General features: G+C 38.6%; 1 protein-coding gene across 2 annotated transcripts in view; it reads left to right on the top strand.

Moving 5' to 3' along the window:
• Positions 1-20,339, top strand: part of LOC150078580 (voltage-dependent calcium channel subunit alpha-2/delta-3-like) — a 1,140,037-nt gene that overhangs the window by 266,322 nt on the left and 853,376 nt on the right. For both annotated transcript variants that reach the window (XM_090384275.1, XM_090384274.1), the window contains exon 8: positions 8,489-8,639. In XM_090384275.1, coding sequence (XP_090240401.1) covers positions 8,489-8,639 — 151 coding nt within the window. The remainder of the gene's footprint in view (positions 1-8,488; positions 8,640-20,339) is intronic.

Here is a 20,339-nt window from a genome sequence, read left to right as displayed (position 1 = left end):
CAATATACAATGTTCGAGTAAACTGTCCATTACGCACAATGTCTAATACTGTACTGAGTGATGACTAGACTTTGGATAAATGCAAATAACGCAAATATTACAAGCAATATAGTTGATCAGTTTTGAAAATGTTGATCTCAGAATATGTAACAAGTCACTGTACTGCAATTAAATTAGCGTGCGAGAAAATTTCACTCAGCGTGGGAAAATTTTTCGAGTTGCCGTGGGAAACATTTTAATGCTGTTTTGCTTTTCATTTTCAAGCTATCGGCCCCATCAAATGAAACGATTTCGTTAAATATGCCAAAAATGCAATCTGTAAAAGAGCATTATAGTGATCTGTCACAGTGTTATAGTCAGATATGGGTTATAATATAAAATCAGCTTAAAGCAAACCACGTTATAAAGGGGGCCTGCTGTAAATGTTAAATAAATGAGTGAGTGTTATTCTATTGACTATTTACCTACAGTAAATTATTGTTTTATATTAGATTAAATTAAATATTGTTGTTAGTTAATTATAAATATATATTATATTATTATATTGACTGCATAACCACCCCTCCTTCCGATGTGAAAGAGTCGATGGATGAATAAAAAAATAAAATAAGGTATAAAAAGCTGTAAATAGGTAAAAATACTATGATGGTACTGCCTCCATCATAGTAGAAATATAAAATGTGTTGTGTCTTATATTATGTAGGGAAAAAAATTACAAAATATAAAAATGTATGAAAAACTATAAAATGGAAAATGTAAGGGAAAAAAAAAAACTGTAAGAATAAATGTTTTTAATTGCATATTCGATTTGTCTCTTCACTGGACAGAATGATGGCCATGGGAGCCCAGTGACCTCATGGTCCCTGCTGGTTGTTTCTCTTAGCTGGCATGGTTACCATACTGGCCAGTATGGTAACCATGCCAGCATCCATGGTCAGCATCCATGGTCACTGGGTGGTCTCCTCCCATTACCTTTCCCCTACCCTGGGTGGCTCCCACCCGGAGGTGTGCTGGTAGATTTTTAACAACCGGCTCTCTAAAAGAAATAGGGGGTACTAGTGATTTGAACCAATTTTAATTGCTGTCGCACTAGGCGGTGCCATCTGTCTCCCATGATCTCTGGTGCAGATGCTTCCGTGCGACGTGTGGATCACATGACTTGCCTATCCTGGACTCTGCCATATTTTCGCCACCAGGGGTGCTGGTTACTTCCCGTGATCCTTTGAGAAACCACATGACTTTCCGTTCCGTGCTTTGATATTTTTTTCTGATGGTTGCTTCCCACGAAAGTGCTTAATGTGTGGCATTATTTGAACACAATAAATGTGTGGTATTTTGAACATAATCATTTTTAATCAACAAATTAATTATTTTTAAAGTGCTTAATGAGTGTCATTTATTTTGAACACATTTTTTGTTTAATTAATCATTATTAATTTTGATATTAATACTATTTAAAAGGTATTAATACCTTTTAAATAAACAAATATAGAATTAATACCTTTGTTGTCCTCATTTTCTTTCTCATGTCATCAATATTGTCACTAGTTCTTAAATTTGAATTTTTTCTTTTCTTTTATTTATATATTTTTTTGAAACTGTCCAAAACGTCTGAGTCATTAAGATATTCAGGTACTTGGCAAGGTAAACAGAGATAGGGAAAATTTATGGAAAGGGTGGATGCGCACTTCTGTGAAACAACAAATGATTATTTGGAGTAAAAGAAAATCATTCTCTCCATATTTTTTTATATATTCCGCTTACAGTATTGCCCTGTTAGAGAATTTGGGAATGCCCCTTGAACTGCTAGCTGTTCACCAGTGCGACTTCTCGGTATGTGGGATAGGTAGTCAGATAAATTTTATGAGTACCACTAAGTTGTAGAATGACAATCCCTTTAGCTCCCCTACTTCGTGCTTAGCAGCAGCACTAATTTCCTGAAGGCCAGAAGTGCAAACAGTGCATATCCTTAAGTCTCTCCTAATTTGTTTGTAATATGAAAATTTTCTTTGCTTGATGAAAACTATTTTAAATATAATTACCAAGGGGAATTCAAAAAAATTTGTAAATAGAAAAATTAGCTGTAAAGGAGTTCATAAACAGAGGTCCAATTGAGTATTTAAAATTCTAAAAATGGTTATAAAGTTTTATAGAGCAAATATCTTAACAATAGACAGTGAAAAATGCAAATTTAATTAAATAACTATAAGCTTATTTGAATAGTAAGTAAACATGCGAAAAAAATTCACTGAATATTACAAATTTCAAATCCAAATGTCACATGTCACTGTTAATAAAGGTGCCCGTATGCCGTACCGTTCCGCACTGTCCCAGAAAAAAGCACTCCCTGTACCTATCCCTGTGCTATATTTGTATAATTGAGTAAAAAATGAAAACCTAGCAGTACAATTAATAAGAAAAGATATTTTGTATTTGGGTTAGAGAAAAAATAGAAATTTGATATTGACTGTTAAATGTAAAGCATATTTTATTAACGGCACAGTGCCTGTGGAAAGTAATCATGATCCTCTGATTCTCCACTACCTGCACTTCTTACAGTGCAGGTAGTGGAGAATCAGAGATGGGCTGTCCTGAGAGTGCAAGGTGTGCATTGCATCCAGATGTCATTGTTCAAGGAGTACCTGAAAACTTATATGAAGAAAATTTTGAATGGGGGTGCCAAATTGCAATTGGCACCCAGGTGCTGCATTCCACAGGAACTTCCCTGACTGTAGTGGATTACTTTCCATGCAAAATTCACCCCAGAGACTCACATCTGGTGAGTATGGGCTTGGCACACCCAAGGTCCTGAGCTGGATATCATCATACTTCTCTTTCTTGATTATTCCTTTCTGTCTGTCTCTCTCTCTCTCTCTCTCTCTTTGGCACATTATAGCTTTAGTTGCTAATGTGTCAATAAAAATCTAAACCAAACCAAACCAAACTTTCTCTCTCAGGGTAACTTGGGAATTTTCTTTGGCTGGTGTAGAATAAGCCTAAGGCTTCCTTGCACCATGTAGCCAACAATAATAATAATGAATGTTACTACTGTTCAGTGGCATAGCCAAGGTTAGGTCAGCAGGTACACTGTACCCTCCTGATACTGAAATCTGGTATTGTGGTGCATTTTTAGAAAAGTAATATACATTGTGCAACTTACATAAGTATTTATTCAATGTTTTTAAAAATATTAACTGTACGTGTGTAACGAATAAAAAAAAATGTATTAAATATATTAATAAAATAATCATTTATAAATAGGTTGTTGTTATTCTTTATATGTCGTTTAATATAATGTTTTTGTAATACAGATATATACTGATATTCAGGCACCTCTTATTTAAAACCAAAATAACAGGTGATTGGCACCCCCCTTTTTTTTTTTGTGAATGTCTAACAAAGAATCCTGGTTATGTCTCTGTTTGATTTTACAAATGTTTATGCGCAATTCCTTTAACACCAGCTTCAAAATTTATAATGCAGCTATCACCAGAAATATTTTTGAAAAAATATACAACCAGGAAACATGATGTACCGATATTGTTCCCTAAAAACAATTACAATAAAGCAAACTTTTCTTTTATTAAATGTGTATTGAAGTGTTATCAGTTTTACACCAGTTTTTTGCCATTTCCAGTGTGGCTTCCGATAGATGAATTTCCTTGATTTTTGTGTTATTAGATACAGTACACACTGAAGAAAGGAAGTACAATCTTTTTGTTTTTCAAAAACAATTCATTGCAATTCTTTTGGTTATGTTTCTTATGCCAAGGAACAGTTCCTTGCAATTTTTTTTTTTCCCTGTATCATGCTTGTGAGTGACGAGGCTTTCCACATCACTAACTGCTCCATGTGACTCATAATTTCTTTTAGCCAGCGGTGGAGCACATGCCAGAAATTCGGATAAATTCAGTGATGCATTCTATAATCAAGGTCAATGCCTGATTGCATTTTCTAATTATTTTAAAAAAAAACATACTTGAACTTTTTGCTGTTTTTGCAGTTTCCACATTAATTAATAGACTTTTTGGAATTTTAAAGTTGGGACCTCAAAGAAAACATTTCTGTTTATGTATATTGAGAGCTTCAATTTTGTAAATAGAATAGAAATTACAGAAATAATTAGTTAATTTCACTCTGGTAATTTTCACTTCACTGCAATAACAACTCTTGAAAACGGGATGCAATTGAAGCAAGGTGTTTGTTGGAAATAATATTCCCGTAAAATTGCTACCTGAGATAACCCATACACAAGCTGCCACATAGGGAAAGGGGTGGGGGAAAGGAAACACAAAAGGGTGCTGAAATAAGTGCGCCCCGGCTGAATTTTCCTTGTCACCATATACAAGTTTATTGCCTAAATGCTGCTAGCCATTGTGGATTGAAGTGCATGCCACTCTACAGTTTATAGCCATTGTCGGTTTAATAACCAGCTCACAAAATTTTTGAAAATTTAACAACCGGCTTGTACGAGCCAACTCCAGCACGCCACTGCTCCCACCCCACTACTTACTTTCATTCTACCCTCCTTCAGGCCAGGATGGGCATTCCCTTACTGCTTCCCCTTTCTAATCAGGAGGATACCTCCGCTACTGTCCCCTCTGGCCTTCTACCTCCTTTATCCGACCTCCTTCTATCTCCCCATATTTCCTTTCAAGATTCCCAGAAAAAATTTTATTTTATATTTTTTCTGGGCTCTCCCTGGATGCTTTGGCCACCCCAGGGTTTGCCCCGCCAGAGCTATCCCTCCCTACTGACCTGGCCTGCCTCCTCATAGTGATTGGCAGTAAACCAGAAGCTTTAGCATTCCCCACAAGCCCCTAGGCTTAGAGGCCAGATGAACAATAGACCTCAATAAAAACAACCTTCACTAACACTACACAAACACACATTAACCTACAATATCTGACGTTTAGTGCTTGCATTCATTAGCATTAGCATTAGCATTAGTAGAGGCATTTGATGCAAGAAAGCAAGCTTATGCAGCATCAGCCAAAAAAAAAAAAAAAAAAAAAAACCACTTCCACTTCACCCCTCTGTTTGTTCAAAATACCTGTCCAGCTGAGCCTTAAACTTATTTAGGCTATCAACTTCCATGACAAGGGATGGAAGTCTGTTCCACCAACCAACCACTCGCTGGCTAAAGGCAAATTTCCGCACGTCTATCCTACATCTGTCTTTCCTCAATTTGAATTTATGCCCTCTCAGGTGATTATTCTGAGCAAGAGGAAGAATCCCATCAGCATTGAGCATGCTCAAACCATTCAATTCTTTATACACCTCTATCAGATCACCTCGCTGGTGCCTAGTCTCCAGACAATGTAATTTGCAAAACTTAAGCCTTTCTTCCTAAGAGCACCCCTTTGTTCCATTCACTAATCTTGTTGCCCTTCTCTGTACTCGTTCCAGCAGCTCTACATCCTTCTTGAAATGAGGCCTCCAGACCTGTATACAGTACTCCAGGTGTTGCCTGACCATTGCCTTATACAAGGGAATAATCACCTCCTTATCCCTGCTAGAAAAATTCCTATTTATCATTAACAATACACCATGAGCTACTCTTCCAGCCCATCTGCACTGCTCAGAGAACTTCATATCTGCCTGCACAACCACCCCCAGGTCCCTTTCATTCTCTACCACTGTCAGTGTAGTACCACAGAGTTGATACTTTGGTCTGGGGTTGCTGTTTCCCATGTGTAGTACTTTACATTTGTCAATGTTAAACTTCATTTGCCACCTCTCAGCCCATCTGCTCAACCTTTCCAGATCCTGTTGCAGCAGCATAGTGTCAGTAGTGTTCTTGACAACCCTGCCTACCTTTGTATCGTCTACAAACTTCGACATTAAGCTTGATATACTATCATCAATATCATTTATGAATACAGAAAACAATAATGGACCCAACACTGAGCCCCGAGGGACTCCACTAATAACATTAGTCCACGATGAGCAGTGTCCATTGATTACCACTCTCTGTCTTCTCCCCCCTCAGCCACCCCTTTATCCACAGCAGCAATTTGCCTCCAATGTCACACTGCTCCAATTTGTGCAGCAGTCTTCCATGTGCAATAGTATCAAAAGCCCTTTGAAGATCCAAGTATATAATATCAAAGTTATTCCCTGCATCCAGTTCCTTTGTGACTGCATCATAGTATCCAATAAAATTGGTTAGGCAAGACTTCCCCTTAACAAAACCATGCTGTGTCTGAGCTATAACTGAAGTCTTGTCTAAATGATCCTGCAGTGCTTCTTTAACTAGTGCCTACATTAATTTTCCTGGGACAGAAGTTAAACTCACAGGTCTATAATTGCTTGTGTCAGACTTTGATCCTCCTTTGTGAATTGGGGTCACATTTGCACATCTCCAGTCTGTGGGTACCTCCCCTGAGTCCAAGGAAGCTCTCATAATTATGGCTAAGGGTTTGCTTACTTCCTCTGCTGCCTCCTTTAATATAACTGGATAGATCCCATCCATCCCGGGTGCCTTTCTTGTGTTTATCTTCAACAATTTCTCCTCCACTTTACTCTCAGTTATTACAAGATTCTCTAGCTTACTGCTAGAGTTGAATACACCTCTGGCTTTCCCCTCGCTAAATAACTCCTCGCGTGTGAATGTCGATGCAAAATATTCATTTAGTTTGTTAGCTACCTAAGCAGGATCATCAACAGTTGACCCATCGATATCAAGTGGACCAATCTGATTCATCCCCTTCCTTCTAGAGTTTACATAAGTAAAGAACTCTTTGCTGTTTTTCTTTGCATCCCTTGCCAAAGATTTCTCATAATCTGCCTTCGCCTGCCATCACAGAGTTAAATGTGGAGTTCAGGGAACCCCCCCCCCCAGAGCTGCATTACATATAATACTATATACTATATCCATTGAGCTTATTTTAACTGATTTCACAGATTTTAATGATACTCCTTTTATTACTTTTAACTATCTGACTGAACCTTATACACCAGGCCTGTCCAACTTGCGGGCTGCATATGGCCCACCACATTATTTTTTGCAGCTCACCAGATGATTTTTATACTATTGACTACATCAGTGGGAAATTATTTACTATCTGCACTAGGCATGATAAATAATGACAAAAATAATACTAAACCAGCTGTACTTCCACCGGATCCCCAGCCCTCTCCCTTCTTTGAACCATGTTGCATCACGGAAATGCCAGGGAGGGAGAACTCGGTCCCGAACAGTATTCGTATCTTCTTACATCAGTTGAGTGAGTTACTGAATAAGTACAAGTGAAGAGAAGACTGGACCTCTCGAAAGGAAAAAAACATCAAACTCAACTTTTACAACATGTATGTGACAGTGGAAAAATTAAGTATCCCAAATTAAGATTTTTTTTCATAAAAAATTGAGGCGCCTTTGGATCCACATACATTTGGGAAACATTCTTTTCAAAAATGAAATTTATTAAAAATATTTTAATATCAAGCTTCGATAACTGATGAAAATCTGGAAAATCAATTAAGATGTGCAACTACCAATATTGAAGTAGATTTTAAAAAATTGTGTGATTTAAAATAAAAAATTTAATTAAATCTATTTAAAAAAATTGAGATCGCAAAGAAAAGCAAATGAATGAATAAAATAAATTTTTATGGCATTTAATTTTTTATTTTTAAAAGATTGTTTTATTTTATGTGCATACCATGGAAAATTGTAGTTCATCAAGGTTGTTTGCAGAATGAGTTGGGTTGGCCAGGTCTGTTATACAGTCAGTCAGATTTTATCCGACAGTGACATGTCAGCTGTTTTAAATTTTTACTTGTTAATTTGTACACACATGTTTAAAATACTGACTGAATATATATATTTTCATTACATATACTGCCTTTTATCCCTTTACTTATATAACATTCTAGTGAGGTAACCTCTTTTACAGGTTACCTCACCAGAAGGTTACCAAAAATAATTTCTGGTAACCTCTTTCAGAGGTTAAGGAGTTAAAAATAAATTCTAAGGAGTTAAAAATAAATTCTGGTAACCTCTTTCAGAGGTTACCAGAATTTATTTTTAACTCCTTTTGTTGTCTTGGTGCATAGTAGCCGATGCTGTTAATGTGCTAAAAAATTGTAAATCTAACCTAATCGCACACATTAAGAATTCAATAAGAGCATGCTGCCTCTGGCCGATATGCTTGGAGATGGTGGCCATGTTTAATGATGCTGTTGCTGCTGCTGTAACACTGCATGTGGGAAGACAATTTTAGTTTTGTTAGCATAATAAGAGATAGGATGTTAGAGTACTGTTAGATGTAAGTATAACTTTTAAAGAACAATGTGGAATATTATATTGGTGTGATCCTTGTATTTTTTGAATCCTTTGAATTATCTGATATCAGTTAGTCTATTATTTATTTATTTTTTTAAGTTTTATGACCTCACTGTTAAGTCTCAAATGCCATTTATTTTCTAAATATGTATAACTTCATAAATTGTGTGTATTAATCTTTAATTATCTGATTCATCCTAGGTATGTTCAAGCTGCTGCATCTTCCAAAGATATTGTAATATTAGTTGATGGTAGTGGATCTATGACAGGCTTGAGGAAGGAGATTGCAAAGAACGTTATTATTGGTATATTGGCAACACTCAGTGAGAATGACTTTGTCACAATTCTCAGGGTATGTTATAACTGTTAAATAGTTTCTTAAGGCTATGCTGACAATAATTGAAATAGACATACATCAGCTTCAGGTGTCAAACCATTTTGTAATCAATTGTCTTTGCCAGTGATTTGCTGCTCTCTCACTCCCTTGAAAAAATAAAATTATTTCCTTGTTTTAAGAAGCACATACTAAGATAGTATTCAGTAAAGAAATCACTTTACTGAAAAAAAAAACCTTCTTTCTTTATTTTTCTTTCATCTTTTTCATATTTTTAATACTAACCCTCTACCACTTGGTTACAACATGGCAGTGCGCCTGTCTCCACTTAGTCACACTTGGCCACTCTACCTCTTGGTCACAGTATGGCAGGGCTGGTAACCTGGAGGGAGAAAAAGTTGTCATTTCCAGGATAAAATGGAGCAAGGACTTCATAAAATCCAGAAATCCATCATGTGCACAGATCAAACCCTTACAAGACAAAAACAAGAGGATTCTGTTATAGCAAAACGTCAAAAGACTGAGACAGACAGAATCCAAACTCTGACTTTCCTTATTCACTCAACTCAGGAAGAGGTGCCTCCGTAGCCAGGTGGGCAGGAGCGCAGTGTGTAGCACATGCTTCTTGATTAGACCGGGGTTCGAGCCCATGACCACCAAATACGGAGGATGCGGAAAGGTCAGGAAATGACCATCGCATATCCCCGAAGCAATATGGCCTTAGTTGCTAATGCTCCTAAATAACAAACAACTCAGGAAGAACCAAATGGAAAACTTTCTGCAGTGCACAAATTCATAGAAAGCATAATAGGTACCCCCAAGACAGTTCATCACTTAAGATCAGGAGACATATGTTTAAAGTTGTCACCAATTGTCAGTCTGAGCAACTACAAAAACTAAAAATATTTGATGGAACTTCTGTTATCGTTTCACCACACATTCCCCTGAACACATCAGAAAGTGGAACCTCATCAGTCTAAAACAAGACCTGCAAGATCCAGGAGTCATCAATATAAGGCGAATTATTATAACAAAGAGGGATGGTATTCTAGTTCCGACTCATAATCCTTACTTTTGACAACATTAAAACCACTAACAGTGATCAAAGCTGGTTACCTTAATTGCCATACTAAAACCTACATCTCAAACTCTTTACACTGCTACAAGTTCCAGAAGTTTCTACAGTGAAGGAGAGCCTACAGAGGAGCAGCTGCCTGTACCACATGTGGATCCACTGCACAAGCTGATACTGAATGCACAGCTACAACCCCAACTGTTTTAACTGCAAAGAAGCACATCCAGAGTGTTTCCCCAAGTGTGCCCCTTTGGAAATATGAAAAAAAGATACAGCATTATAAAACTGAACAATTTAACAGACCAAAGGCAAAGAATCCTTCTCTGTCCCCCATACTGATAAACAAACATATGCCAAAATAACCACAAGATAAATATCAGTTGCTAATGAACAGAGGTAACCATACTACCAAGAAGATGACTAGCTGAGTGGGCATGGTCAGTATGGGCTGATGTATCAATAAACCGAACGACAAGCAAACAAAGCAAAGCTTTAAATATGCCAATTACTATACAACCATTTGCTATTTCGTATCAGAATATTACAGTATCTACTATTTCTCATTCACACCAAACAGACTACACTAACTTATAAGATAGTTAGCATTAGCAGAGGCATATGATGCAAGAAAGCAAGCTTATAAAAAACTTTCTCATTTTACCCATCGATTTGCTCCTAAAGTTTGTTTGTCTACTCCTTCCTTCCTTGAATTTATTTAAGCTATCAACTTCCACAACTACAGATGGAAATTTGTTCCAGCAACTAACTACTCACTGGCTAAAGGCAAATTTCTGCACATCTATTCTACAACTGTCTTTCTTCAATTTCATTTTATGCCCCCTGAGGTTTCTAATCTGAGGAAGAGGAAGAATCCCACCAGCACTGAGCCTACTCAAATCATTAAAAGCCTTATACACCTCAATCAGATTACCTCCTAGATGCCTAGTCTCCAAATGCTGCAATTTCCAGAACTTAAGCCTTTCTTGGTAAGGGGTACCCCTTTGTTTCCCTCACCAGTCGTGTGAAGGATGTACAGTTGTCTACAACTGTACATCCTTCCTGAAATGAGGTCTCCAGACCTGTATGCAGTACTTAAGGTGTGGTCTGACCATCGCCTTATGCAAGGGGATAATCACTTCCTTATCCTTGCTAGCAAAGTTTCTGTATATCATTGACAAGATATACAGAACCTGTTCTGGCAGCCTGTCTGCACTTTCAAAAAACTTAATATCTGACTGCACAATTAACCCCAGATTTTTTCATTCTCCACTACCCTGAGCGTAGTACCACACAGTTATTACAGTTCTCTGGTGTTACTGTTACCCATATGCAGTACTTTGCATTTGTCAATGTTAAACTTCAGTTGCCACTTCTCAGCCCATCTGCCAGCTATTCTAGATCTTGTTGCAGTGTAATACTGTCATTAACAACCCTACCAACCTTTGTATCATCTGCAAACTTTGTCATTAAGCCTGATATACCTTCATCAATGTCATAGATAAATATACAAAACTACATTGGGCCAAACACTGAACCCTGGGTAATGCCACTAATAAGACTAGTTCACAAAGAGCAGTGTCCATTGATTACCACTCTCTGTTTTCTCCCACTCAACCATCACTTTATCCATAGCAGCAACTTGTCTGTAATGCCATACTGCTCCAATTTGTACAGTAGTCTTTCATGTGCAACAGTATCAAAAGCTTTTCTGAAATCTGAGTATATGATATCAAAATTATTTTTAGCATCCAGTTTCTTTGTGACCACATCATAGTATACAGTCAAATTGGTCAGACAAGACTTCCCCTTAACAAACCCACACTCTGTTGGATTATTACTGAAGTCTTGTCTAGATGATCCCACAATGCTTCTTTAGCTATCAACTGTGTCTCTTTTATTTTCATCAGAACAGAAGTTAAACTAACAGGCTTGTAATTACTCGTGTCACCCTTTGATCCTCCGTTGCAGAATTGGAGATACATTTGCACATCTTCAGTCCATGGGCACCTGCCCTGATTCCAACAATGCTCTCATAATTATGGCTAATGGTTTGTTTACTTTCTTTGTCACCTCCTTTAATATAACTGGATAGATCCCATCCACTCCAGGTGCCTTTCTCATGATTAACTTTAACAATTTCTCCTCTAATTTACCCTCAGTTATTAATAAACTATTTAGTTCCTTATGCAGAAGCTTATTAAACAGAAGTTTATTAAGCTTTTGTTCTCCTCTTCACTACAGAATTCCTCATGTGTGAATCTACATGCAAAATATTCATTAAGTTTTGTCAGCTATCTGAACAGGATCATCAACAGTCAAACCATCATTATCGAGTGGACCAATCTGATTCTTCCCCTTCCTTCTAGAGTTTATATAAGTAAAGAAGTCTTTGCTGGTTTTTTTTTTTTTTTTGCATCCTTTGCCAAAGATTTCTCATAATCTGCCTTTGCTTGCCTAACCTCCTTTGTGTCTTGATTACGAACTAGCTTATATCTACCATAAGCTTCTGTGTTGCCTAAAATTTATATGTACTCAAACAATTTTCTTCTCTGCCAGGAGTCTCATTAGTTCATCTGACATCCATTTGGGCCGAAACCTTGAAGAGAACAATATTTCTTAGTTGGTATGAAAAGCCTATTAGCTTCCAAGGTTAATTCCTTGAATGCTTCCCGTTTTGAATTTGCTGTTCGGAACATCATCAGTTTGTACCACTGTATAGAATTTTAAAAAAATGGCTGAGACCACTGTAGTCACCGTTATGAAAGCAAAAACCCTTCCCTTTAAAGATGGTAGTTAAATCTGAGTAAATCCCACACCAGTACATAGTGATCACTGCCACCTAGTGGTTCCTTTATCTGTAAATTCTTAATGCATGAATAATCACTGCTGATAATCAGATCAAGAGTATTACTCCCTCTGGTTGCCTCTCTAACATGCTGCTGCTGTAGAAAACAATCATCCAGAAATCCACAAAATCTTGCTAGTGTGCAAATGACCAATCCACAATTTCCAGTCGATATCTGGGAATTTAAAATCCCTCATTATAAGACATTCTGATTTACTAGCAAACTTGATTTCTCTGCATAGTTGTTCATCGTACTCATCAGAGTCATTTGTTTTATATCACACTCCTACCCTCATTTTTGCTTTCCTAGTGCTTATTTAACACCAAACTGACTCAAAGTTGCAATATTTATCCATGTCAACTCGATGCTGCTTTAGATTTTATGTGTTTCTTCACTAACAGTATAAGCCCCCTTCCTGTCCTGTCTATCCTCTTTGTGCACACTGTACTCCCCAAATTCCAATTCTGAATTCCTTATATCTGTGTCACACCATGTCTCTGATATCTCAACAATATTCACCTTTGATGTCTTGACCAGCACTTCAAATTAATCAAATTTATTTACTTCACACCAAGATGATCTGATTTCAGAAGTATTCACCGACAAGGACATAAATACAGAGGAACCATACCTTCCAAAGAAGGAGATAGGTAAATTTGAGCTTTATAAATCTTCAGCCCCTCAAAAAAAATTGAGGGTTCCACCATACGATGCTTACCTTCTTGCAATGGAACCATAGAGGTTATCATAGTAATTTGACTGACATCTGAGATCTCCTCTCACAATATGACCCTATCCCTTCTGTCTTCAGGAAACCAATCTAACTCCACAAAAATGGTTTCCCTTTGGAACTACATAATTCATCAGCAAGTTTGTGTTGCACACAATTCTAAGAGTCTGACACATAGAGGGAGTACCATTAATAATGAACTCTCAAGATATCCTTAAATCGAATCCCATTAAATAAACCTTAATGCAGTAGCAGCAAGATCGACATTAACTTTTATATTAATGTTAACTAACTATAGCCTCATTGTACTTGCCTCCTAACCAAAATCCTGAACAAATATTTTATTGTGAGCAATATGGCCAAAGGCAAATATTTAATACATTTGGCATCCTGGCATGCAAATTTTGAGTATCCAGTAGAAACCCTAGGGGCTCACATCTGGTGACTATGGGCTTGGCACACTCAGGGTCCTGAGCTGAATATCATCATTCTTCTCTTTCTTGGTGATTCCCTTCTACTTCTGACTCTGTTCTCTCTCTCTCTCTCTCTCTGTCTCTCAGGATAATTCAGAAATTTTTTTTCGGCTGGTGCAGCATAAGCCTTAGGCTTCCTTGCACCACATGGCTAATAATAATAATAAATCGATCTACCAACCTTACAGAGCTGCACATTATGCAAATTATTCATGCATATAAAAACATGGGTTGCGACCACATCACTTCATTCCTGTTTTTTTGCTTGCTCAATGGGATACCACATATCCAGTACTCAGGATGGCAAATCATTGTCATTTATATGATTCTTTGAGATGGCAGGCCATTGGATGACTGGAAGCTGGGCAGTCACAGGCAGAGGTGGCATGTTGGCTTAAATGTGTCATGCAGTGTCGTTTCGACACTATGGAAAAAGTTTCAGGTGACAGGAACTATTACAAGAACAGCAAGCCAAAGTCGCCTTAGAGCTATGGCAACTAGAACTGACCTGCTATCTGGCTCTAAAAGCAAGATGGGAATCCTATGATGCTCTGTCATCAATTGTCTCTGGAGGGTGCTGCAGCCACAGATGAAAATATTTCCAACCAGATTGTTAAGAAGGCTCAATTCAAGTGGATTCTACGCAAGGAAGCCAGAACTCATCAGAACTGGTGCCCTGATGAGCTCTGGGCACCAGTTCTGATGAGCCCCATTTGCCAGGGCACCAGTTCTCATCAGAACTGGTGCCCTGGCAAATGGGGTACAGTTCTGTTCTCTGATTAGTCCCATTTTAGCCTACAAACAGATTCTAGATTTATTTTTTCAGAAGACAAAGGAATGTGGTACCATCCCTCCAACATCAAAGAAAGGGACACAGTAGAGACAGTTTCTTAGTGTGGGGCAGAATAATGATCACTGGAAACACCCCCTATTTTTTATGTGTACCATAACTGCACAGACAAAACAAGAACAGATCCAAAAACCCTATGCCAGATAAGCATCACTGAGATCTAACACCCACAGCCTAATAGGAATTCGACATGTTTGCCCTGTGCTGTTACCTGTGGAAATTCAGAAAGGGGGATCCTGGTGATTGAGGGCCCCTACTTTGACAAGACAGGTTGTCCTGGAAGGCTTGGCTAGGATCAATCAGCTAGTGGGTTCTCCTGCAAGGGTCAACTGTATTAATGCCATGCCCTTACCTGCATGGTCCGAGGTAAAGGATTCAGGCTGGTGATGGTAGTCTTGGCAGTCCTGGTGTCCCACTCCTGAGTACATTTGTTGCATAACGGGTAGAGGGCATCCCATTTGGGATCCATGATGGGTGGGAAGCCTGGGCACTGAACAATAATAAAAAAACACTATGAATCCTGATAGGGTAATTTCCTCTGGGGCTTTAACCCTGGTCCCTAACTGAAATCCGAACCAGTGAAATAGACAATGCCAATGTGGCAAAGAGACAATAAACAGAAGGGTCCCATGTGCCAAACTTTCTGTGACCAAGCAATTTCAGTGCATTCGTGAAAACGATTTTTCTAGAGATTTTGCCATATACAGATTTTTTTTTTGTTCTGAATACTGTTTTGCTCATTTTCTGTTAGAGTAGCTCTTTCACACTACAGGAAGTAGGCAAAGGACCAGAATGGAAAGACTGCTACTAACAGTCACTTGGTCACCTCATGGCACCAAGGTGTTTCCTCATGTCAGAGCTGGAAGTCTGGAAGGAAAAGTCAGCCTTCCAGGATTAGAAGGGGCAGTCATGGAAAATGAAAATTTCCCTCCTCTTAAGACCACAAATCCTGCACCTATGGATTTGCAAAAAGCCAATTGTGACAATCCAACCAAGAATCCAATCTAGTTCAGTGTTGGTATTCGAGGTGAGCAGACGCGCTTAGTCAAGGCTCCTCAGTTAAGTGGTTTACTTTTGGATAGTGCTTTTAAATATTTGATTTAATTAGATATTGTTGGATTATTTTGTTATAGGTTTTCCTGTAACAGTTTGATTTTTATAATATTATAGATATAATTTTTTAAAGTTAATTATCATTGATATTTAGCTAATTTTATAATGGTAGTTACGAGATCTGCCTTAAACATGTCACAGGGTATCGTGACTCACACGGAAATAGCCGATGGCGATTTACGGGTGAGTAATGATTTAATCCGTTGTGGAACCTGTGGAATGTTTTCCAAGGTCGACCTGGTGACTAATCCTACCTCACCTGGGGATTCTTTTCTTTGTGATTGATGTAAGCAGTGCACCAATCTTAAATTATACTTTGGTGCACTGATGGAACAATTTGAGTTCCTGAAAAAACGGGTGCTTGCCCTCGAGAATAATGCATCTGGGAGCTCGTCAGGAACTCAAGCCTCCAGCAATCTACTAAGTGATGCACACCAGATTCGAGCCTCAAAACAGAAAACCAAGTGCAAACTACTCTGGTTAATAAGGACATTGTTTTATTAGGAGACTCCATTGTCAGGGAAATGGGGAATATTTTTTGTAATAAGGATAGGTGGAGTAGAACCAGGTTATGTCTGCCGGGAGCAACTATTGATGATGTCAATAACAGATTGTCAGATTTTAAAGGGGGTAAAGAGAATATTATTATTCATGTGGGGACTAATGATATTAAACATACACGATCTGACGATTTGTTGGAAAAATACAGGACCATGCTGAGGAAATGTCGCGAGCTAGGCCATAATGTCTATGTGTCTGCAATTCTGCCCAGACACAATAGGAGGGATTATATGTTAAGGGCCTTGTGGATTAACTCAAGGTTTGAAGGAATCTGCAAGGCTTTAGGGGGGAAATTTCTGTCAGCATTGCCCACAATTGTAGGCAGAAGGAATTTGTTTTGTAGAGACGGGATACACTTAAACAAAGGTGGTGCAAACGTTTTTGCCAGTATTATTGAGGATACCTTAAAGGTTCAGGGAAACTGCTAGTTAGGGGGATGTGGGTAATACCGACATGCGTTTATCTGATAATATTGGTCAAAAAACTCTTGCACATATCTTAAGAGATATCTGAGTAAATCTGTTACCCCAACTGGACGTATTATCTGTTTATCTGTTACCCCAACTGGACGTATTATCTAGATGTTCTGGGGGCAGAAACGTTTCACGTGAGTGGGTAGCTAATATCAGGGAAGAGAGCCTAAAAAACTTCAAGGGTTGTGTTAGGGTTGTTAAATATAGAAGAACAGTAAATCTTAATTGTTTATACAGTAACGTTAGAAGTGTCGTCAATAAAATGAGCGAATTCGAACTGCTGGTTAAAACAAGTAACGCAGACATAATAGGGCTTACAGAGACGTGGTGCCACCCAGAAATTAGCATTAGCATTAGTAGAGGCATTTGATGCAAGAAAGCAAGCTTATGCAGCATCAGCCAAAAAAAAAAAAAAAAAAAAAAAAGCCCACTTCCGCTTCACCCCTCTGTTCGTTCAAAATACCTATCCAGCTGAGCCTTAAACTTATTTAGGCTATCAACCTCCACTACAAGGGATAGAAGTCTGTTCCACCAACCAACCACCCGCTGGCTAAAGGCAAATTTCCGCACATCTATCCTACATCTGTCTTTCCTCAATTTGAATTTATGCCCTCTCAGGTGATTATTCTGAGCTAGAGGAAGAATCCCATCAGCATTGACCATGCTCAAACCATTCAAGGCTTTATACACCTCTATCAGATCACCTCGCTGGTGCCTAGTCTCCAGACACTGTAATTTGCAAAATTTAAGCCTTTCTTCGTAAGAGCACCCCTTTGTTCCATTCACTAATCTTGTTGCCCTTCTTTGTACTCGTTCCAGCAGCTCTACATCCTTCTTGAAATGAGGCCTCCAGACCTGTATACAGTACTCTAGGTGTGGCCTGACCATTGCCTTATACAAGGGAATAATCACCTCCTTATCCCTGCTGGAAAAATTCCTGTATATCATTGACAATACTCCATGAGCTACTCTTGCAGCCCGTCTGCACTGCTCAGAGAACTTCATATCTGCCTGCACAACCACCCCCAAATCTCTTTCATTCTCTACCACTGTCAGTGTAGTACCACAGAGTTGATACGTTGCTCTGGGGTTGCTGTTTCCCATGTGTAGTACTTTACATTTGTCAATGTTAAACTTCATTTGCCACCTCTCAGCCCATCTGCTCAACCTTTCCAGATCCTGTTGCAGCAGCATAGTGTCAGTAGTGTCCTTGACAACCCTGCCAACCTTTGTATCGTTTGCAAACTTGGACATTAAGCTTGATATACCATCATCAATATCATTTATAAATACAGAAAACAATAATGGACCCAACACTGAGCCCTGAGGGACTCCACTAATAACATTAGTCCACGATGAGCAGTGTCCATTGATTACCACTCTCTGTCTTCTCCCCCTCAACCATCCCTTTATCCATAGCAGCAATTTGCCTCCAATGTCACACTGCTCCAATTTGTGTAGCAGTCTTCCATGTGCAACAGTATCAAAAGCATTTCTAAGATCCAAGTATATAATATCAAAGTTATTCCCTGCATCCAGTTCTTTTGTGACTGCATCATAGTATCCAATCAAATTGGTCAGGCAAGACTTCCCCTTAACAAAACCATGCTGTGTCTGAGCTATAACTGAAGTTTTGTCTAAATGATCCTGCAGTGCTTCTTTAACCAGTGCCTCCATTAATTTTCCTGGAGCAGAAGTTAAGCTCACAGGTCTATAATTACTTGTGTCAGCCTTTGATCCTCCTTTGTGAATTGGGGTCACATTTGCACATTTCCAGTCTATGGGTACCTCCCCTGAGTCCAAGGAAGCTCTCATAATTATGGCTAAGGGTTGCTTACTTCCTTTGCTGCCTCCTTTAATATAACTGGATAGATCCCATCCACCCCGGGTACCTTTCTTGTGTTTATCTTCAACAATTTCTCCTCCACTTTACTCTCAGTTATTTCAAGATTCTGTAGCTTACTGCTAGAGTTGAATACACCTCTGGCATTCCCCTCGCTGAATAACTCGTCATGTGTGAATGTCGATGCAAAATATTCATTTAGTTTGTTAGCTACCTGAGCAGGATCATCAACAGTTGACCCATCAATATCAAGCGGATCAATCTGATTCATCCCCTTCCTTCTAGAGTTTACATAAGTAAAGAACTCTTTGCTGTTTTTCTTTGCATCCCTTGCCAAGGATTTCTCGTAATCTGCCTTCGCCTGCCTAACCTCCTTTGTAACTTGGTTGCATATCAACTTGTATCTATCATAGGCTTCTGTGTCATGTGTTAATTTGTAAGTATCCCATGCATTTTTCTTCTCTGCCGTATGCCTCATTAGTTCATCTGACATCCATTTTGGCCTAAACCTGGAACAGTATTTCTTAGTTGGTATGTAAAGTCTAGTAGCTTCCAAGATAAGTTCTTTGAATGCTTCCCATTTTGAATTTGCTGTTGGTAACATCATTGGGGATGATGAGTTTAAGTACGGCTTGTATAATGTATTTAGGAAGGATAGGGTAGATAAAAAGGGGTGGGGTGATGCATTTTTCTTCTCTGCCGTATGCCTCATTAGTTCATCTGACATCCATTTTGGCCTAAACCTGGAACAGTATTTCTTAGTTGGTATGTAAAGTCTAGTAGCTTTCAAGATAAGTTCTTTGAATGCTTCCCATTTTGAATTTGCTGTTGGTAACATCATTGGGGATGATGAGTTTAAGTACGGCTTGTATAATGTATTTAGGAAGGATAGGGTAGATAAAAAGGGGTGGGGTGATGCTTCTTATCAGAAGCAGCCTGAGTGCGACGATAGCTTTCCCTGATTCAGATATTTCACATGCTAGTATAGAGTCTGTATGGTGTGAGATAGTTGGAACCAACGGTATAATGCGAGTAGGAGTAATCTACAGACCAGGTGATTGTGAAGATTATGACAAAAGCCTCTACATGCAAATGGAATGGGCAAGTAAGCGTCAATGGCTTATTATGGGTGATTTCAAATTGCCTCTAATTGATTGGAGTAAATGGGAAGGAAACTCAACATGGGGAACAAAATTTCTAAATCAACTAGATGACTGTTATTTGTATCAACATGTCAAGGAAAGTACTAGAGAAAAGAATATCCTAGACCTCATCATCACACATGAATCAGATGACATAACAGGGCTGACAGTAGAGGAACCAGTAGCAGGAAGTGATCACGGAGTTCTACGGTGGATGACGACGAGAGAGGTAGCAGAAGTAAAAGGCAAAGGGATGGGTTTTAATTTCAGAAAAGGAAATTACGATGCCTTAAGGTACTACATGGCCTCTATTAACTGGGTAGATATCGTGCAGAAAATGAATACATTTGAACTGTGGTACGCTTTTAAAACATTACAGATGCCTTGAATGCGCATATACCATTAAAAAAATACTCCACGAGGAAGGTTCCAAGTTGGATGAATAGTGAAGTTGCCACATTACTTGAGCAGAAATAGGTGGCATGGAAAGGTTACAGAGCAATAAAAAGTACTGAAGCCTCTAACAGCTAGAGCCACAGAAAAGGTTCGACAGGCAATGGCAGTTTATGAGAAATCACTAGCAAACAGAGCAAAGAGGGGGAATAAAGAATT

This window comes from Mastigoproctus giganteus, chromosome 11, assembly GCF_048544385.1.
Source record: "Mastigoproctus giganteus isolate SK-2022 chromosome 11, ASM4854438v1, whole genome shotgun sequence".
Classification (NCBI taxonomy): domain Eukaryota; kingdom Metazoa; phylum Arthropoda; class Arachnida; order Uropygi; family Thelyphonidae; genus Mastigoproctus; species Mastigoproctus giganteus.
This window is presented reverse-complemented; position numbering and strand designations above follow the sequence as displayed.